This window comes from Nestor notabilis, unplaced genomic scaffold (assembly GCF_000696875.1).
Source record: "Nestor notabilis isolate BGI_N333 unplaced genomic scaffold, ASM69687v1 scaffold11710, whole genome shotgun sequence".
Lineage (NCBI taxonomy): Eukaryota > Metazoa > Chordata > Aves > Psittaciformes > Psittacidae > Nestor > Nestor notabilis.
The window spans coordinates 32,616-55,634 of NW_009909732.1; the positions used below are offsets into that span (position 1 = coordinate 32,616).

Below are 23,019 nucleotides of genomic sequence, written 5' to 3' on the forward strand. Positions count from 1 at the left end.
TAAGATATCTACTTGTTTACAGATCAACATCTTGTCTCCTTTGCTTAATTCTTTTCAGGAGTTTCTGTCCTGGCATCTTAGCAGTTGCTTGTATTTCAGAGAAGCTGGAAGGGGACTTCTGAGAATGGGTTACCCTGTGTCATTCACTTCAGCTGCTATGGTGGTAGAAATTCTTCTCTTCATTACATTAGGATCCAGCTTAAGTCCTCAGTCATTGGTGTCCAAGCTCCAGTTGTATTTTCTTTCATACTCTTCCCTGCATCTCAGACAGCCACCACAGTGTTTTGGGGCAGCTAAATGTGTAAAAACCGGAAAAAGCCAACAATTTGGTATAAATGTGACAGATGTTTGTACAGAGGCATATGCCCTGGTTTCAACAGCAAGGTTTATGTGCAGTTTGGCACCGCTGATCACACAGAGCACCGCCCCAATAATTTCTGCTTTCCCAGCTTCCATAACCAGGAAGTTCGAGCACCATCAGCTTTGCTGCACATGAAAGAAGAAGAAAAAAAGAAATCAAAACAATAAGAATTATTAAAAGAAGAATTTTATATTGTTCCCTGAAGCATGTGGATTCTCTGCTATGAATCACCCAGCTTTACGCAGTGAAGAGTCATGCAGTGGCATCAGTTTGGACTGGAGGGCATACAGCAGCTTCATTGTTTTCGTTCTGGATCTGACCGTTGTCACATGTGGTCTTCAACTGCAGCTCCATCTCACAGAATATAAATTGAACAAAAGCCTTGAATCTTCAGTGGGCTCCAGAAAAAGAGATCCAAGACCAAGCAGATGAACCAACAAATTGCAACAGAGCTTTGGGCTCAAGCAGATACCAAGAGGAAAGGCACAGATGCAGAATCTGTCTGATCCAAGGTTGGAGCATTCAAGGCTTACCCCTGTGCTTACAGGAAATTGTGGTGCCCTCTCTGTAGGACAAGAGTATCTAAGATGAAATAGAGGAAGAAGCAAAAAACACCAGGACTTTTTGGAAGACTGCTGGTGACTGTCCTTAAGGTCAGATGAATTAGAACCTCTCCAGAAGCGATCGGGATCTTTCTTGCTTAACCTGAAAAAGAAAACCCACAGAAACACCTAGAAGCAGCTAGAAGACAATACTGTTTCAAATTCTGATGGAGCTTGTGAAACGAACAAGGATCTCAAAGCACTGGTCAATAAAATGAGTGCAAGCACTTGACAGCAAGGATCAAGAAGTTCCAAGCCCTAGAACATTACTGAAGTTGATGATACTGGCTGTAAACAGAGTAGGGGGGAAAGAGGGGGAAAGGAACAAATCATGCAAAAAATGAACAAAAAGAGATATGTACATCCAAAGCTTATTACAGATGGAGGAACCAGGCTGACATGGTTTGGAGCAGTGCAGATATCCAGAGCATATCCACTGAAGGCCATCTAAGTGGAGCTGGTAGTATGGAGCTATAGGGGACGTTACATCCTACAGTGCAGAAAGCCTGAGTTATCACTGCCAAGGTCTATCCAGATACGAGCAAAGCGGGTTCTCAGCTTGGCCCAAATACAGGGGAGCAAATCAATGAGTAGCATCATCAACCTCTTCCTCTCATAAACAAGACATGGGAGCTTCATATTATCGATGAACTGCACAATCAATCATGCCTATAAACAACTGCTTCGTAATGAAATATGAAGAATTTATTAAGGAATTAGGAAGGGAATGAAGCCTGCTAGAAACTGACTAAAAATCATTTTTGCTTCTATAAATATACTTGTGTCAAACAGCAAACATACTTGTGTTTTGAGAAGTTGACCATTAAATAATGCAAGTTCAACATACTTGTCACACTATCAGTAGCTTTACCTCTCTTGAAGGGGGCTGTCCCTCATGCTCAGTACAGCCATACAAAACACTGTCTTAGTTATAAAAGAACAGCAGTAAAATAACCCAAGGGAAAAAGAGTTATTTGGTTCTCTGCAGGAGACAGATGCCACCAACAGATAATGCATGTTTTACAGGTTTCTGGTATGAAGCAACAGCTTTCAAAATTATCCATTAACAGAAAGTAAACGAGAATTCTGTCTCAACACCATCTTTCTTTTTGGTCTTTACATCAGATGTATTTAGGAATGTAAATTTCCACATACTGGCTGTGAATTTTAAATTGTTTCAGCTCTCATCTGTCAATCAAAATGAGCCCAATACTTATAATTTAATATAAGCTTAATTAATTTAACACATGGCTATTGATACTGCCTTTGTAGTCACGTAAACCTTGCTCTGTGGTAAGGGAGCCAGCTCTATTCCAAAATCAAGCACCCATACAAGCATCCTCCTAGCTGAGAATGTGGACAGAACAAACTCGATCATCTAGAGAAGACAGTTACATATGCATTTTATGTATTTTTAATGACCTATATTTTAACATACGAGCTATAAAGATGACACCAGCACTGGGGTCAGAGGAAGTGACTCAATGCATACCAAGCTTTTGTTCAATAAAAGGACAACTGTATCAAGTAAGGAACAGACCGCTTCCCCCTAATTTATCACAAGTTTATCAGCAGAATAAGAAAACATTCAGTGATGTAATCTAGGAACAAAATTAAATGCCCATCTTTAAAAATGCTATAGAAGATGAAGGATCCTGAGCTATTAGTGACAGAACTTAATTCAGTAACAACAAAAAAAAAAATATTAATCTATTCAAGAATCAGCTTTTATATATATAATTTTTACAAGAAGGACGGACTTACTGTTTAGCATCATCATCTGCATCATCATCATCTTCTAAATGTGCCACATGTCCCCTAGAAAATGAACAAGGTACTATGGCTGAGTTGTATTAAAATTACTTGGCTACTGAGAAAATTTCTGAACTCAAAGGCTAGTACCTCTTTTACAGGATTTAACTGTCTTTTAGCTTTTTATCATTACTCTTTAAAGCACAGCTGCAATCGAAACAACTAAGCCTCTCCCATATCCCCTCAGCAAGCACAGGGACAAACAAGAGCTAGTTGTGACAGACATAAGAAATCAACACACAAATGACTCTGAAACACATAAGAGGGAAAAAAAAGATAGAATTACCGCTGATGCAGTTCTTCTTCAACTGATTTTAAAAGACTCCTTCAGCATTAAATAAGAATAAGAACACAGTTTAATTGTGGCACACAAACTTAATTATCGAAAGTCAGGGCAAATGCCCTTATGATTCTATCAGTAAATAATCCAAAGCATGTTATTTCAGCTGGCTTTCAGAACATACACCAAACATCCACACACAAATGAACATAGCTACTTTTAATTTAATTACTATGTTTTTACACAACACACTTTCATATGCATTAATGTATTGCTATTAACAGCAGTTCCTTGTACTGTAAAACAAGGACAGTCTTAAGTTGATCCAATTTAAAACAAATCTGCACTATCCAAGAAAATCATAATCTTAAAAAAAATCAGACTGACAGAAGGATTAAACTACTATTGGTATAAATTAATTCTATCCTAGTTATTGTTGTAACATTCTGAACTCTTAATTTCTACATCTTTGAAAACGTAGACAGGGAGGCATAGCAGGCAAAACACAGGGATGAGAAACAACATGATTTTGGAAGATATCAGTATTTGTATTTTCCCCAACTAAAACACTGCATGCAAGCATCATGTTCATCATCACATTTTTAAAATATGATTTAATGTAGCAAAGCAAAGCTAGGCATCCTAATTCTGACGTGCATAAATGTAATTACAAAGTTGGGTTGAAAAGAAAAATTACATGGAAAATTACTTCATATGATTAATAAAATTAGTAAATGTCTGAACACAAAGTTAAAGGACTTTTCTGAGGCAGATAAGTTTTATTTTTTAAAGTATCTATAATTGAATCTTCCTAGTATCCTACAACACAAAGAAGAGCATAAAGCAATGTCAAAGAGCAACACTGGTAGTTCCTAAATGGGGTAAAATTGTGCTCTGTGGGACCTACCACGCAGAACATTTTGTTAACAAGCAGACCAAGATAACAAACGGCTCTTAAAAGGAAGTTTACAGCACCATAGAGACAATAAGGTCAACAAAGTCTCAAAGATTAAAAAGTGTTGTCATTCTGTATCATTTGAATTACTATTATTTTAGATATAAATACTGATTTTTGGAATTGTAATTGATATAAACAAGCTTGACATTTTACTACATTCATTTCAGCTGATGTATTTAACGCATTTGTGATTTTGTATTTAAAATTTAGCTGTATTAAAATAGTCTTGAATGAACTAAAGACAGAAAATTATTCTGCTTACTCACTTATTTCCACCCAAGAAGTAGTCACACTGAGGACCATGACCATATTCTAGCTGTAGATCCTACAGATACAAGAGAATGAATCCTTTTAGATGAACAGTATCAAACGCTCACCCTGTACCATGCTGCTGTTTTCCCCTCTGCCACACCTGAGCTACCAAACAAGCTCATTCCTTTGGCCTTCCTGGTCCCTAACACCACTCTCATGCCCATCACACCAAAGAATCTCTTCTCTGCCAGTTTGCTGCATCTCTAATTCTTTTTAAAACTCTGACCTTAGCCCCTTTGTTGGATACACAGATCCTCTGCTCAAAGTCAGTTGCAAAAAAGGAAACAAAGCAACAACAAAAATAATACAACAACAACAAAACCACAGGGGAAAAAAACCCAGGACAAACCCCAAAACAAACAGAAAGGACTTCGTGATCTACCAGACCCTGTAGACATCCCTGCCATCCTTCAACTGGCACATTGTAATATTCATTTCAGATGGGGAGTAGTTCTGGCAGGGAGCCTGAAATGCCTTTAGCACATGGGGACATTAAACAAATAAACACAGAGGACAGTAAAAGTGGTTTTTATAGCTCTGGTTACAGCAATACATATTTTAAGGATAATCACATATGTTCTCCTGTATACTTTAGGATCACCTTTTGTATCAAAAATAGAAATACAGTATCAACAGTGAAGTCAACCACTCAAGCAACCATGGAGCATGGGCTACTTAAAGAAGTGGAAATTCAACAGACGCCATATGGCATACAAATTTAATGCATTAATGGAAATATAGGGACCATACTGAAGCACCACCAAATCTGCATCTGCCAGGAGGATACTGCTATGATTAAAGAGTACTTTTTTCTTTTTTAAAGGTAGATCACAACAAGAAAAATCTGGACATAGATTTGCTCTCAAAATACTGAGTACATCCACCAGGAGAAATGAATTATTGATCACCCAAGTTAGGGATAAATGGAGCAACATTTGTCCTTTCCAGGAAACTTTTTAAAGGTCTCCAACATCTGTTGAACACACCTCTTTCAGCTGCAGCCTGTATCAAAAGCATGCCATACTTCAGAAAGATGCCCAGATATCCAAGCTATAAAACTAATAAACTTGGATTAGATGACAACTACTCATGGAGCCTTTTAAAAGGGCATTTTTTAAAAACAGAGGTAAAGTCTCACACTAGATTTGCCAGTGCCCCAAGCTGACAAAGCAGAACTTATTGCAGCTTTCAGTTCCAGACTGAAGGGCAATCACCTTAATACAAAGCTAAGTGTATTGTTTTCTGCACTGCAAGGAGTTCCAAGTTGTTTACGGCACCCTCAGTTCTGCTCTGTAAAGCTAAATAGTAGTTTCCACATGGGCATTTCTACTGCAGCTGTCAGTAGCATTTCATTGCTTCAGTGACTTCCCCTATTTTCCTAAGACAAGTGAGACTGTGGAAAACAACAGTGTGTAACTGATAATTACCTGATGTAAAAGAATACATAGACCAGAGGGTTGAATAAAAATTGCAAAGGCAAACTCCATGCTGGCATTTCCTGAACCATGGAGAGACTGACTTTTCAATCCTTGTACCAACTTTATTAAACTCCTTTTTTCCAGAATAAAACACCCCCCCCCCATCCACTTCTATGTGTCTGACTCACAAGGGCCACCTGACTTTCCCTCTAGACATCTGCCAGTGGAGCTAGAAAGTTAGGTGACAGCGAAGAAGGGCTTGCAAGTGATGTGCTAGCAGGGAGGAAAGCTCACTCCTCTCCAGGAACATGTCCAGGGCTTTGTGACGCAGGGGGTGAAAGGGGTCAGCCCTCAGTCATGGGTATCTGATCCCTCCTGCTATCCTTATTTCTCTTCTTCACAGTTCATCCTCCTCCTACACCCCAATCTCTACTCCTCCTGCTCCAAACAAGCGCAGCAAGTCTCCTTCCCTCAAGAAGGCCACCCTGGCCCATCTGCAACTTCAGTCTTTATCACCCCCAACATATGTCACCGTAGCCAGCCAATTCCCTTCTTCAGGTCCTCACCACCACAAAGAAACACAAATTTAACTGTCTTTACTGTAAGTACTTGTATTACTTCTATGCAATCTCAGAAACTTCCACAAGCAAGCACAGGTATTTTGAGGATTCAGGCTCTAGAGCAGAAAATGAGAAGACAGGTATTGTAAGACGTCACCAGAGTCACAAACAAAGAGGTTAAACAGGTTGTGAGTACGAGGATGCCCAAAGAAAGACTGGGAGTCTGTTGAGAAAAATTATCCCCCATCAGAATAACTAAATCAGAGATTTTCACCTTCAAGTGACAAGGTCTGTATGTTCTCTAAGTCGCAAAATCACATTAATCAAAGTGAGAAATGAAGATCTTATGCTGGGCAGAGCAAAAAATGTCTGACTGTTTTCATTTGCACACTATGCAGTGTATGTCTATATACACTGTACAACAAAAAAATAATAGAAGAAATAAGATATCCTTCACAAAACATAAGTAGCCTTCATCTGTCAGACTCTTTAAGCCTTACTGGAATTTTCTTCATGAAAAATGACATCTGCCAGAATTACTTACCTTTAAATGCTTTGAAAGGACAAAAGCTTTGTTTTGATTCAATTTGCTACTGTGCTGCCTATTAGCACTTATTTGACTATGATTCTAACTGGATATGAATATTTTTTGCCTTAAGTAGCTTGTTAGTGCTCTTCTAAGTCCTTTAAATACTGCTGGTTTTCATTCCAAATGTGGTGAAGTAATCCATTGCTAAGGAAATTCCTTATACTCCAAATATATCCATGTAATTTTATAAATCTTCTAGCTACATATTTGACACAAAACCCATCAGTAAATATTGCATGCATCCTGCAAAGCCTCCAGTGTGCTGTTATACTTTATCTGAACAAGCAATATAACTAGATTTTTTTTAAAGCCAAACATAAAGGTATTTTTCAACAAAACAGAAATCTTACCAGTTATGGATTCCCACTGGGAAGAACAGATTAACATTAATTACTAAATGATGCAACAATTGGCTTAATAAGAAGCTGTTACCTTGCCTGCATACCTAAAGTAACCCAACAACTTTATGAACCTACATTAATATTTAACATATATACAATGCTGATAAGTTAATTAAAACTCTTCAGATGAGACAACATCAACACAGAACAAATCTGAGTGACTAGACAGATATTTTCCAAGAGAATCTGAAGATTACAGCCAGTAGGAATGAGAAGAAGTCAATAAATCTTGGTGTTAAATCAAAGATGAAACCCCAGATTATTTGGTTTCAGCCTGAGGTTATCAATGACCTATTCCTGAACCAGCACAAGTATGTACAAGAGAGAGCGCTATTTGCTGGCAATGATCACTCTGGAAAAAAGATAATCCAGGGAATAATTACCAGTTCTTCTCAACAACTGGGTAACATTAAATGAAAAATTTGTGTAGAAAGGCAAATTGCACCGTCAGATTAATCGTATGTGCAAAGTAATCAATGACTAAAAACAGCATAAAGATTTCCTCAAAGACAAATTTGGTGGTAAGGCCATGCCATGAAACAAATTCCCCAGGAATGATCAAATCTACAATACCTTCTGCAGTTTAAATTTTAAAAACTATTTATTTTCTGCAGAATTTCATGATGAATTGTTACTGTACTTTTGACAGTCTTATGCTCCTAATTTGTTCTGTAGGGCTGAGCTGTACTTGAAATCTTTTTTTAGGTACTCAGTCCTTCAAAAAAACCCAAAGCTGAATGTATATAGTGAACCAGCAATTCACAGCTACTTCCTACATCTGCTGTTCCTGAAATCTAGTGAGAAACAAGATCATTTGAAGTGACAAAATTAAGACTTTAAATCTAGAAACTGCTGAGGACGTAACTCTGAATTTCAAAGAATATAAATCACCTTGGGCCTACTAACATATCAAACAAGAAGGCACATACACATCTCTATTTCTCAGCAAAACGATTAAACCATTCCTATCAGACTGCTTCAAAAAAGAGGATGTTAATTTTAAAAAGAGCCTAATATTACCTAATGCATATGCTATACGTTTAATGACTTTATTTCAAGTAAAAGCGCATTCTTGAGTTTCTTTTGATAGCCTGACACCTCAGAATAGCAAGTTACATGTTTATTTTCTTAAATATAATATTTGCTAAATTAATTTTTCCCTGGTGACTGACTGAGGTTTTACTATGTGTTACTGCTACACAACCACTGTTCCCCTCTTCCTTTCAAGTTTGGGGTTTTTTTCCTCCAGTTTTTCGTTATTTCAGTTCTCTATGCATTTTGTCTGTTAATGTCTACTCTGCACAGACTATTTCATACCCACACACTGGAACACTATATAACTACATATGGTAAGTCCTCAATGCAATAGGCAACTGTACACAACATCTTTAAACTCCCTCCTAGCAATAAAATTGAACATCTCATTTTCTCAATTACTTTTACAAGGCAGAAAATACACAAAACAGAGGGAAGGAAAAGAGTGAGCAAATCCCACATCCCAACCCTTAAGCACTTTTCCCCCTATTTCCAATTATTTTCTTCTGATCATAAGGACCACACATCGCTTCATTAGCTAAATCTGAACAAAGCATGAAGATTCTCTCTGAAATTCAGCGTTGATGGCTAACCTAACTTTAGAAACATACTGCAACTAAATAGGACAGGAACCTTGATGGCTTGTAACAAAGGAAGAAAATATGTATGCATGTGTGGTGAGAAGAAAAATTACTTAAACCAAAGAAAAAGGCTACTGGGCAAAGTCCTCTATCATCTATGTCAATCTCTAATTGAATCTTTTCCTGCCAATGTTTTAGTTTTTCTGCCACAAGTAATTCATTAACACAGAATAGCTATGCTGAAACATTTTTGCACTCCTAAAACTGTTACCATAAACTATTACATATTGTTAAACCCAGAATATATTTATAAGCCAAAATAAAAACCAACCACAACCAAATTATTTAAATAGGACCAAATGTATAAATACATCTGACAAGTACAACAGTGCAGATTGCAGAGTAACTGCAAACATCTTACTGGTAAAATGAATGCTAAGTTTCTAACTGAAGGCAACTGTAGGTCGGAACCTGAGACATCAAACCTAAGTTCTGTTCAACTCCCCTGTCATTTTCTAAAACTGTAGAATTCAACAATTTTTACTGTGTGCTGAATACTCCAAGCTAAGTTACATAAAATCCAGTGCAGAAAGATTTAATTTTTCCCATAATACAAAGAGAAAAAAAAAGTTATTAGCTACAGTGTTTCAAATTGGTGAGCATGATGCAGACTAGAACCAGGTGGGATGCATCAAGGTGCTGAGGTGGCTGGCCAACATTATCATGATACCACACTCTAACATTTGAAAAGAAAAAAGCGGATAGTCAGAGGAACCTCAACAAGCTGAAGGAGTAGGCAACACAACCCCATAGGGTTTAACATAGCCAAGTGAAAAGTCCTGCAGCTAGGACAGACCAATCATATATAGGAGAGAGTTTGTTTAGTATAATCCTGGTCCACAACAGAAGAATGAATCAACTACTAAATGTTCCTTCTAATTTCCAGAAGGATTAGGTTTTACTGGAAGAATCTCAAGTGAAGCATTACCACCAAATCAGAATTATCTTCTTTGATTCACAATGATCACTTGCAGTTGTGAAGAAAGCACTGAAACACAGAAAGTACCGTCAGTTGGCTTTAAAAATCTTCTCATGATTGTGTACTTTACAAGCTTTATCAAAGTAATAATTTTTCAAGAGTGTACTGAACAGTAGAATGCACTAAGGCACAAGAGTGTACACAAGAGTGTACTGGGACAAAAGAAAGATGGAAAAGGACAGTCCAGTTCGGAAGCATATTCTCATTCATCTCCTGGACCCACAGATAGTAGGCTAGCAAGAGGATATGTGACAACACTGAAAGTAACCTAAAAAAGACAGATTATAAGAAGTGTTAAACTCAGAAGAAGAAACCAAAAGCAAACTGAACTGAGTAACCAAAACCACACTCCCAAAGCCAGAGCAATTGCACAGGATGGAGGCAATCCCATTGCATACAGAGAAATCTAAGCTACTGATCTCAAAACAATGTGTGAAACATTTTTATAATCAAGTAATACAGGAAATTCTTTCCAAGAACAAGGAAGACAATGTAAGCTCTCCGTAACTATGGTATTGGCAGATTCAACTCACACCAAGCCAAATGATGCCAAAACAAATGAAAAATCCAAAACAAAACACATCACAAACAAATCAAGACATTCCCAAACACCCCAGTTTTTCATTTTCCCCCCAGTAAAATTACATCTCAAAAATCAAAGAAAGTCTGCAGTATAATGCCTTTGATCTCATACAGAATGTTTTTTCCCCCCCAACAGCATACGAAGATGTTCAAGATTTAAAAGCATTACTTTTCTAACTACACCATGCCTAAAGAGCAGAGAAATAAGAAAACTCACTTTCTAGAGTAATTTCTACATTGCAATGATAACAACCAAATTCTTTAGCAGTGCAGTACAAGAAAATTTCGGAAATGTATCAGACTACAAACAATGCCAAATGCCATTGGAAATACTTATGACTCCACTTTCCTTTATTTGTATTAAGTGTATATTCCTTCTGTAATTCTGTAATATAAGTACCATCTGGAGAAATTGGACACATTTATATAATTTTAGAGTCTTTCATGAGACTACTTAAAGGAATTACCAGACAAAAATACAAAGAGAATGCCTCTTCTATTTTTAATCATCCTCCAAAAAATTTACATGTTATGCATTGTAAGGCAGTTAAAGAAATTAGAATGAGTGCATAATACTGAGCCCCTTCTATAAGTGATTCAACTGAACATAAATACAGGTTAAGAACTTTCAATACTGCACATACTAAGAATTCCTTCCCACATTACAGAAATACATATACAGATTAATCCTTACATTGAATGGCTTTTACACAGATGAAAACACCAATACAACAACACGACAAAACATGAGCTTTGAAAAAGGAAAACGAAGACAAAACTAACACTGACAAAGTAAGACGTAAATTGAAAAATACCAGGTTAGATCTTGCAGTGTAGTATACTTCTTCTGAATTGTCGAAAAAATCGCTACTGTCAGGCTGTTCGTTAGATAGAGATCAAGAAACTCAAGTTATTTATATTGTGACTGAAAGCCATGTATACATAAAGGGAAATTTTCTTGCTAAAAAGTTATTAGTTGAAACTCAAACTATGTTTAAGATAGTTCTGCAAATGGGGGTAAAACACAACTACAAGTATCAAACACTATCAAACACTACCAAATCACACCAAAACAATTAATTACTGTTCATCACCTGAGCTGTGGTAATGATTGACAAACTGCCTCAATAAAAGCAAGTATATGTACCAGTTCGACATCTCAGTGCACCACCAACAATAACTCATCAGGCTGCAGTGCTCCAGTCCTTTGGTTTTGAACTCATACCCATCAGTAAATAAGCATAAAGTTTAAGCATGCTTTAGCAAGACAAAAGGAAAAGGGTCAGAACTGCTTTAATGAAAAGGGATCCGCATTGTTATTGCTGGAGGAAGACACGTGCATCTCTTGTTCCTGCTTCAATTTAGAAGACATTCTCTCCCAGAGCATGTAGAGTGTTACAAACTCCCCCTCAGCCTGCTTTGTACTTAAGGCTCTTTGCTAGAGCATCCATTCTCTGAATAGATCTTGTTTGCATTTGACATGCCAATTTAAATTGTCCATTGGTTCTATATCTAATGACAAAATATGTTTTTTCTTTGCTCTACAGACCCAACATTATCATATTCAAAATCAAAGTTCTGTTTTATCTGGAAAGGACATATCAGGTCTGCACCCTCCATTCTAATATGAGCAGTGGAGCAGTTAATTTCCCTCTTCAACAAGATCAAAACAAGCAGTTACAGATCTTCCTTATAGCCAGGGAGATGAGGCAAGTTCTTTGGACAGCTTTCAAGTATGCAAACTCTGACAAGAATAGACAATACTAAAAGACTTCCTTATCAGCTGCATTAATCTGGACCATTCAAAAGCTTCTGAGATTCCAAAGTGCAAAGGTTCTGATCACTAATGCACAAGGTAGGAAAAGGCTCCATTCCTCCCTTCCAACACCTGCCAAAGAAGTGCTCTCGAAAGTTGTGCAGAAAATCTCTCTCCCAAGTTGAGAACTCTGGTTCCTAATGTGCAATGAAAGCATCCCTCTGCCACGTGAAACTGTCCCCTAACTGGTTTGAATAGTCAGTGACTGATAAAACAAGAAATGGAAAAAGTCTTTTTAAAACTACAGCTTCTCCATTATCATCTTGTTGCAATTGTGATTATGGATAAGCATAAATAAAGTTCTTAAGGAGCAAAAGTATTATAATTTGAACTATACAATGCTACGATAGTACTTTCTTCATAATCCAGACAATGCAACAGGGAAGCAAAGCCAGAATAATTTGGAATCAGTTCAAAAAACATTTTGCATTAACTGATGAGTTTATGGTAGAAACACTGACTTCATTATCATATTTAATAAACACTTGTACAACCAGAGCTCATAAATGTTGTTGTTATGCAGTTATGTTGAGGTCTAAATAACTTATCTGAAATAATTGCTCAAGTCCTACATGTGATTTGGTAAGCTATTCTCCATCTCAAACAGGCACCAGAAACTGCAGACTACCAGTCCAGTCGGTTGCTGAGGCAGAGGAAGATTACATACAATCTCACACACCAGAGCCAGCCGACCCACTACCAAAGGACTACGCACCAGGAAGGAGATTTCAGTACAACTACTGATCAATGTAAGGAAATCTGCGTCAGAAGTCCCACTCACACATAGTTTGTAGACTATAGAAGAGGAAGTACATTCGTAGGTACACACCCTTCCCAAAGCCAACTCAAAGCAAAGTCAATGTCCCTCCCACCTATGTCCTAAGCCAACACCTGCCTTAGGAAAACAAAGAGAACACAGAAGTCTGAAGGAAGCAAGCAAAGGAGCGTCCTTTTTATCCAGGAAGGTGAAGAAGCTGCCAACGTGCACAAATGTGAAAAGCAACAGGCACCATAGAAGACTGGAAGCTTAGTGTGTGTCAGACAGCACAGACACCTTTTCCCTCTCTGCTCGAGTTCTCATACCTCTTGTACTAAATGGGTGCATAGGAAGAAAACACTGGCAATACACAAAAACAGAATACAGCAACTGCCAGGCTCAGCGTGGCTCAGGTGTGATTCAGGGGCACAAAAAGGTTTTTCTCGTGGGGTAAGTAAGAACTCCATAGAAGTCTAATTCTTTAAAATGCATTATGCATTTCTTTCCCAGGCCCTCAATTTTATCATTCCCATTATCAATCATTGTCAATATAAGCACAAGGGAGAGAAACATTTGAGTACACACAGCAATTCTACAATTAAAGTAGCTCCATAAATAAAGGGAATTATATACTTGACAGTGAGGTACAAAGCATAGACGAAACCCACAAGACAAAGAGCTGTTGCTTATCACACCTATCAGAGCCCACAAATAAGGGGTCTTGCTGCATATAGTGTAATGGCACCAAAAAATTTAAGACGCATATGTTATGACATACTGCTACCAATTTTAGTAGCACTAAGGAAGTATGCTACCTATCTTGGAGTTCTCCGCCACATGTATTTGCAGGAGGTAATATGCAGAGCATAGCCCATGTTTCTTGTTACTCACAAATTCATGATGTGGCTCTGTCTCTTTCCTCAAGGGTGGATCAAATTTTACTTGACCAACTAAAGAGGAGAAAAGGAAAACAAGAATTTAAGTTAGACTGTAATTAGCCAAAACCTACTCATTAGAAGGATCAGGAAAACCATTCAGCAAACAGAGCAGTGAAGTGCCCACTTTAGAGGGCCAGTACAGCTGTAAATTATAGAAAAAAAATACATCCATTGTGTGAATTCACTCCTGGGTATGCTCTTCTGGGAGATTCACCCAGAAGCACATATCCAGGAGCGAATTCCCAGTGCTTCTGGGTGAATATCCAAGCACTAAAGAGCTTTGAATAAAGTTTGGAGAGAGCTAATCACATCTTGTAGAACAGTTCTTTAACAGTCCTCCCCAAAAATTTTAGCTTAAGAAAAGGTAACTAAAGCTTCTATTTAATTCAAGCAAAAGAATGACCACAGTTTGGGGCATGGAGTCTGCCTTTAATGGCCAGTGATCAACCTCCTCCCTTCCCAATTTCTACATGCCTGTTTCAATCCAAAAAGCAAAAACTACAATAAAATATTAAATTACAGGAATAAAATCTCCCCTGCATTCTGCCATCTAGCAGAATCTGGCATCACTCTGAAAATCCTTGCTGGACTGGCATATGAAGCTATACCAGTCAGCAGAACTCAGGCTGCATCTTCTTCAGTTAAGCTGAAGCAACAGTGAGACTTGCTGAAGTGCTGATAAAGGGTGTGTTCAAATATTATACACTAAAATTTCTTTTGCATAGTATTTAGAACCTATACCCATAAATAAAACAGCATAAGGTTTTGTTTTCCTATTTATCACTGAAAATGTTGCTATGTGTGTCAGATACCCAGAATACAAATTGAAATAAGTGAATTTCAAGGATTATCTCTAAAGTATTGATGTTGTCAAATATGCTTACAGTTGATTTCAGAGCGTGTCTTTTCTTCTCTCACATTTCTACTCGTTGAATGAATTCTATGAGGCACTACAAGAGGCTAGAAGAGAAAAATAAAAAACACTTCAATACCAAAATACACTCACTTGAAACCCAATATCATGTACATAGTTTTCAGCAGGTTTCTTTAGCATAAGCAGAAAAAAAGAAAGAAATCAAGCAGAAGCTAAAAATTGCCCACGTGTTTTTACATTAAAGTTAGAATTACTTGGAGACATTTTATCTGTAGAGTATCTTCAAGGGACGCGTTTTTAAAACACTGGATTTGAATAAATAAAGATAATATTAGCCAGCACCGGTCTTTGCTCTGATAATATTTCCTTTAATCCTTCACTTTAAGGATATTGGTAGTTTTGAAAATAAGCAGTAAGACTAAATCTGACTTACTGGAAGTGTTTAATTAATTTATATACCCCAATCGTTTTCCTAGCTTCTAACCTAAACTGATTCCTAAGAAGTCATCAGTTTAAGTAGATGACAAGTTATCCTGAGGTTTTCAGAGTTGAATAGAAGGGAGTACTCCTGGTACTCTTGTGCTGTGTCACAAGAGCAATACCATCATTTTTACAAATCCACCTTCATATTTATGTTCACTTCTATTTTTACCCCTGGATTTCCATTTACTTCTCTACAGAATGACGTATCATGAATTTAAAGACTGCTTTTGTTTCTTTGCCCCTGTTGAATTTTCTCTCTTCTTTCCACATCCACTACTGCAGGTTCTCTTAGAAACCCTAAATTAAGGTTTCTTAATGACAGCACAAGACCAGCTGACTTCTTTATACAATCAGGCCCCAAAATGAGCAATATAAATCCTAACAGTGTGCTTTCAGTATGTCCTCTACAACAAAATCTTACTCTTTAGAGAAAAGTTCATTCTCCATCATGTTAGACCAAGTAATCTCTGAAAACCACGTTTACTATGTTTGTGTTGAGTATGTGGCAGCAAAACAACTTTTAATTAAAGCAATCTGACACAATAATGCCAGAAATTTGCTGTGCTGGTATGTTAGCTTTGCTTTTGTATATACTAATTATAATCTTCACATGGCAAATTCTGACTATGAAGTGATGACAGAGTTGGAGAACTTCAACTGCAGTACTATCACAAAGAGTCACAAATAGCTTAGCAACTCTGTTTATCCCTGAAATATTATCCGAAATCATTATTTCCCTTCTCCCCTTTCATCACACACTACTTCCTTTCTCTATATTACGATCCAACACATATGCACACAGTGTTTCATCTTCCATTTGTTTACTTTGGTCTTATTTGAAACTAGAGAGACTTACAGATTGTGGGTATGTATTTTCGCTTTATGTAGTTACATACCTCTCAAGGGCAGTTTTTAATTTCTTGTAATTTACAGCAATCCTCCCCTTCCTCAGTTCTGGTTTGCATTGTATGTTCTTTGGAGCTTTAAAAATGGTTTCCTATAGCTCTCGATGTGTTTCAAGGCTTGATCTGTTTTCTACTTCAGTACTTCAAATACTCTTAAGTGTTAAAAGATATAATCTTTTGTTAAGAGGCACTGCATACTTGCACATGATGCAGTGGCAGTAGGAGGTATTTTTGCCTTCGCAGCAATATCATGAGAGCTCCTTGCATGCTGCCACAGATGCTTGTACTACACAACAGGCAGAGCCTGCTCTCTCACCACCTTCTCCTTGTCCACAGAATTACTGGAAGGAGTCACATCCCCATCTCTCAGCCATGAGAACAGAGTCCTCAAGTCACCTTGAAAGGCATACACTGACAACAAACTGATACAAACAGCTGACACCTGAGTTCTGCAAGAGGATAAAGGACACTAAAATTGTGCCCAAATGGCATACATATCATGATACATATCTCAGGAGCATCTTATCCCCAAAACACGCTAAGGATAAAATATGAGCACTTCCTTCTTTGCAAGCTTTTCAGCTAACATCACATCCATCATGAGAGTCACCATCACAGAAATGTGAAGAGTCAGTTGTCAACATCCAAAGGTTTATTATTAAGGGAGTGAAAGCAGAGTCCCTAATAGATATCCTGTCTTTTACTAAATGGGAAACCAAGTGAGGTCCTCCATGAGTTGGGGTAGAGAAAAATACTCAAAATGTGTGTTACAGATATTGCAACCAAATGAACAACTGTATCTAAGGGAGACCTTTCTGATGACACCCAAATAACCTGATTGCATGTTTCTAGTTTCGTTTTAACCAAAAAAAAAAATCCAAATTTTTCCAAGTTTAAGTCATTTAAAGATGTAGCATGGCACTCCTCAAAGAGGTGGCAAATGCACATTTTAATCTCCACCTTACCCACAGAATTTTGCTGACTATCCAAGCAGTAACAGATAGCGTCCCCACAAAGGCAGCACAGGCCAGGTGGAGAACTGTCATCACAGCGGGCAGTAGACTTGCCTTCAAAGACCACCAATAGCCAGAAAACCACCCAAAACCAACCAACCCCCCACCCCAAATAACCAAAAATCCAAACAAACTGGGAAGCAGGTCCGAAGCTTAGGATTCTCCAAGTGTTGTTTGTAACATGTTATGTTGTACTATGATTTGTTGCTTTCAATCTTTGATAAATGCATTCAGGTGATTGCCACAACTATAGGAGTGATCAATCCTCAAATTCAGATTAATGGCTCCAGCTACCTCTCTGATTGGAGCAAGTATACATATATATATATGTGTCTGTGTGTCTGTGTGTGTGTATTTATAAATGGAACATCCACACTTCTTATTCCTTCCCTTAATTTTATTATAGGAGACACTAAAATGCCAAAAACTGCTCTGCCTGTGGCAGGATTCTTCATCTGAAATACAGACCTTGCTCAAAATGCATCAGATAATGAATTATCACCCCTTTTATTCAGAGGTGAGTTCTAGACTTGCTTGTTACAAACAAAATGTTTTCCCTAGTGTCACTATCGATCTCATTTTCCAGGTGGATTAAATGATTCAACAGAAAACTATCTGGCAACATGGTTAGAGAAGAATTGAGAAGAGACATAGAAGAGTTGTCTATCCAATGAAAATGACCCAGCATGGCAGGTAACCATGATCAAAGCTCACTGGTGAGCTCAAGGATGTGTGATGAACAGTGATGAAGTATCATTATGCCTAGTTACAGAAGCTCACGAATGCAGCAAGAAACCCCTCAGCAACATGAGATAAAGAACAAATGAACTAACATCTGAAAGACATATGCAAATAGCTTGCTTGTCCTCTGCACTTACCCAGTCTAGCTCCCTGATAAATGATGGAAATATGCATTCTCTGATCACTGCTGTGGGGTTGTTTTCTCTTCATTTTCTCCCCAGAAATAACATGTCAATAAAATGTGTACTGAAACGACTCTATACGGGGAGGGAAAACAGATTCTCCACCTCAGTGGCTCAAAATGAAGATCAAGATTCTTACTGGAAAGATCTATCAGTGACAGGGGGGAATGGCACACAGGGTTTCAGTACAATTTCCAGGAAAGCACAGAAGACTTGCAGAGCAAGCTACTCTGATCCGAGCAGCTCACTCACAGGAAGCACACTGAAAACAGCTACCCTCCTTCTTATGACAGCTCATGAAAGCTTTGGTTTCCTGGTTTCTACAGAAACATCACTTTAACAGGCCTCAGTGCTTTCTATCATTATTGAACAGAGAACCGAACGACACCTGATCCTTTCAGCTTACAACAAGAAGATCCAAGCTCCTCAGTGCTGTCAGGAATCAGACACCTTTCTCTTAACGTCAACATGAAAATCAACTACATTAAGCATTGTCTTGTGTGTTTAAACTCCCTAAATATTTTAACAGAAAATTTTAACAGTGTGTTCCACTATTTCCAATTGCTTTTAAAATCCTTATTCAATTATTATTCATGCATTCAATCCTTATGCCTTCTTCTCCCTCCCTCCCTCCCATTCAGAAAGTATGTAAGCATTGCACTTCACAATACAAAAAAAGATCTATTTCACTTGGGGTTCTTTCCACATTTATTTATTTCAACTTCTAAGGAAGATAGACTTGATCACAGAATCGCAGGATGGTTTGGGTTGGAAAGGATCTTAAAGCTCATCCAGTCCCAGACCCCTGCCATGGGCAAGGACACCTTCCACTAGACCAGGTTGCCCCAAGGCCCGTCCAACCTGGCCTTGAATGCTGCCAGGGATGGGGCAGCCACAGCTTCTCTGGGCAACCTATGCCAGGGCCTCACCACCCTCGTTTCAACACCTTTCAAAGGCATTGATGCATGTCAACTTCTCACTGCAGTTCCAGAGGATATAAGCTCATTTAACTTGTAAAAATCTTAAAATTAGTATCTTACAGCAGCTGTTTCTTTCAAGCTTATTTTCTCTTGAAGGCATTTTTAGACTAGTTTGTCCATGCAAAAAGTAAAACACAGGTATGCAATTAATGAATCAATGGCATTTGTGTCAAAAGGATTATTTTTTTTCCCCCAAAACAGACATTATCAGTTAGGAAACTGTAAACATTTGGAAAAATCTTCATTAACATACAGTTCAGTACAAAGACAGGATGCAGTAACAGAGTATCTATCTGTCTTCTCTTATTTATGAAACAGTTCAGTCCTGCACTGTTTATCATCTTACATAAGCATGCTATTTTTTCTTAGCTGTTAAAGCAGAAAAATCAGAAACTCTCCCTTTAACACAACCAAGAGAAATCAGCTTTCAGAGTATTCCAAGATAGAAAAGAATCTGCAAGAAGCACACAGCAAACCATTTGACAAGAATAACCACAGGATCATTCTCCTCTTCTCATATTAGGACCAAAAGAACAAGTTTTACAGACGTACAAAATTGTTTTTATAAAAGCTTTCTTTGCAGATGAAAAACCATTTGCAGACGGAAGCAGTTCCACAAAGAAACAGAAAACAATGCATCATGCCAGGACTGGAGTAGTCGTCCATATTTACTGTTGCAAAATTGTTTAAGGACACTAGTAAATAACATTTAAAGTGTTTACATCTCTTTCTCTTTGAGCTTCTCTCCCCCAAATATAATGAATTTTGTTAAGTGCCTGTACGTGCAACTGAGCAGCACAACCAAAAGTAAAAGCAACCCCTAAGACTATTCCCAGATCACAAAATATTCAGTGGCTCAATATATCATAATCATTCACTTTTATCAGCAAATGAAAACCTAATTCTATGATTCTATGAATCTGATTAAATGATTAAACATATTCCTACCTCAGGATCATCATCATCAAAATCGTGGTAAGTGGAATGATCAGGATTATTCATTTTATCCAAAAGTTCAATAGCAAGACTCCGATTTAATGGCTGGGTAACAAAAGGATGCTGAAAGACAAAGAAAAACACATAAAAATTACAACCACTCATATTAAGCATACTGTAATTTTATAACATTTAAAAAAAAAAAAAAATCACATTCATAAATTTATACCTGTAGTAGCTTTTCAGCTGTAGGTCTTTTTTTAGGATTTTTTGTAAGTGCCATTTTCACAAAATGATGGAAACTATTGGACCTGTAAAATGAAGTAGTAAGCATTAGAATCAGATGACCAGTGAAATATATGACCGTTATCTACTGAAACAGAAAAGTACTTACCATTTCATTTTGTCCTTTAATTTAGGAGGCTGGAAGTTGCTTTTCGTCATTAGAAAAAGTGCTCTGGAAAAAAAAAAAAAAACAAAAAACAGTATTTCTGTGATTTCTGTGGTTTACACTGCAATACATATATAAGATGAATTATTAAATACATTATTTAATTGGCAGGAAGAAGTCCATCAGTCTAAGTGATGCTACCAATATTACACATTCATGCACCAGAAAGAGTTGTTACAATTTCTACCACATACATTCATAATGCTTACAACTCAATGCCCTTGCAGTACACCTGAACACCACAAGCACACACAGCCACTACTCCAAGTACATTAGTTACAAAGATGTAGTTACACACCAAGCCTTAACCCCTTACTAACCTCATTGGATGTAGGTCAAACATTGGAGGCTGAAGTTCAGCAAGCTCTATAGCAGTTATTCCAACTGCCCACAGATCACAGAGTTGGTTATAGCCACCTTTTCTTTCTACTGCCGCAACTTCTGGCGCCATCCTAAAGGGTAAAAAACATTTTTAGGCAAACCTCTTGCCACAGATAAAACATCCTTCTGTGCACAATACAGAAATCATACAGTACTGTAAGCAGTTTACTACTCTTTTCCCCTAAAGCTCTCAATCTATAAGCCTGCATACACACTTATATATCGGATATATATGTGTGTGTAAAAAGTTACATATACACAAAGTTTTCCTCTATCATCTTCTAACTAATAGGCAGTTTCCAAAACAGCTATTTAGCAGTAAGTAGATGTAAACAGTTTCAGAGTTCATTGCAGGCACACAATGAACTACTACTCAAACACCAAGGGCCTGAGGTATAATTATTCAACTACAAAAAACATCCAAATAATATCCAAATTCACACATTGCCCCCGAAAGTGATCAACCAACTTTGAAGAACTCTAACAAAGAAACAAAATTAACAAAATGTCAGCTTTTCTGAAAGCATGAGACCTGAAGACTCATTAGTACCTCTGCACAGAGCACTTTTTGGTTTTAAGGTCTGCCTCACTAATATCAGAAAACTTCATTTAAATTAAAGCAGTTTCACAGCCTCAGGTAGCAAAATAAACATTACTGACACATAAATAGAAACACCTAAAGAAAATTATTCACTGGGCATTATCACACATTTTGAATGGCCAAAGTGAATTATGGATTTAATTCTCCTACACAGCCATATGAGACAGCAAACATGTTAATATTTTTTAGCTTTGAACTGTATTAGTCCAGATCACCTGAAAAGCAGCAGTGGAACTGGAGATGTAACTCAATACAGGTAAGACAGATGAATGTCACTTAATGACTGCTCTAGTAAAGCAGCAAGTGGCATCTCAAATCACAGAATCATTTATGCTGGAAAAGACCTTTAAAATCAAGTCCAACAGTAGACCTAACACTGCGAAGTCCACCACTAAACTATGTCAGTATCTCTACATCTTTTAAATACCTCCACGGATAGTGACTCAACCACTTCCCTGGGCAGCCTGTTCCAGTGCCTGACTACCCTTTCAGTGAAGCAATTTTTTCTCACACGATGCATTAGTGAAACACAGACATCCTTATCTGTAGATCTGAAAACACCCATCAAGTTCGGTGGTATAGCTTATTTCACATTTGAATAGTTAAACTAAAATTTCTAAGTCTCTTTGAGAGTTCATAGAAAAACTCTAAATCAAAAAGGAAAGAGTCACCAACATAGAGGGGAACAAGGGTTAACTTTAAAAAGACATGGAGAGGAGCACAAGCATAAATAGCAGGGTTACTAGAGCTAAAGACACTACACAGCAGTTTTGACCTTGATTTCTCTCAGTCCAAGAACCAAAGCCTTACCTGCACAAACACCTCTAATGACCATTAAAACCATCACATTGCCTGTTTCCAACTAAACTTTCTTCTCTGTGATTTTAACAGTTTTGCTTCCTTGCTTCTCCTCTAAAACCTCTGAGAAGATCTGCAAACTAAAACTGATGCTTTTCATCAGCATTTAACCTATGTAATGCTTTCAAGGTTATTGTTCAGGGTTATGGCACGTCATCTGACAAGCCTGGCACGATTTGGAAGTTAAACAGTGATACAGGCCAGGACTAAAGTCACACGGACATCTTAAGAAAGAGAGACACAAACCAATTACACAATCATGACTTATGGGTGTTTGTGTTATTCTGAAAGGGAAGTGAATCCATGCCTTGGCATTACTTACACTGCAGAAGAATGCTAAAAATGCTGTGCTTGACCATTTTTTAAGCCCAAATACTTGACAGAGGGGGATGTCTTATATACATTTTTATCTTGTACCTACCATACTGTCAGACAATAGAATTTTGAGTATCATTCTGGGAAACGTATCACAAAAGTGCTATTTTATAGTGGAGAACATTTGTCATTTATTGCAAGGGAACAACCACTTCCAGTACAAAGAAGAGAAAATAAAATGCTGAACTTCAGAAAAGA

General features: G+C 37.5%; 1 protein-coding gene across 2 annotated transcripts in view; it reads right to left on the reverse strand.

Annotated features, from left to right (window-relative positions):
- MAP4K3 (mitogen-activated protein kinase kinase kinase kinase 3) overlaps positions 1-23,019 on the reverse strand; it is a 67,730-nt gene that overhangs the window by 27,504 nt on the left and 17,207 nt on the right. The window contains exons 8-17 of one of the 2 annotated variants that reach the window (XM_010021027.1): positions 20,927-21,058; positions 20,550-20,612; positions 20,385-20,466; positions 20,168-20,278; positions 14,926-15,001; positions 13,995-14,053; positions 11,346-11,408; positions 4,280-4,338; positions 3,062-3,100; positions 2,728-2,781 (exon numbers count right to left, since the gene is read on the reverse strand). In XM_010021027.1, coding sequence (XP_010019329.1) covers positions 2,728-2,781; positions 3,062-3,100; positions 4,280-4,338; positions 11,346-11,408; positions 13,995-14,053; positions 14,926-15,001; positions 20,168-20,278; positions 20,385-20,466; positions 20,550-20,612; positions 20,927-21,058 — 738 coding nt within the window. The remainder of the gene's footprint in view (positions 1-2,727; positions 2,782-3,061; positions 3,101-4,279; positions 4,339-11,345; positions 11,409-13,994; positions 14,054-14,925; positions 15,002-20,167; positions 20,279-20,384; positions 20,467-20,549; positions 20,613-20,926; positions 21,059-23,019) is intronic. The other variant, XM_010020954.1, reaches the window with a different exon arrangement.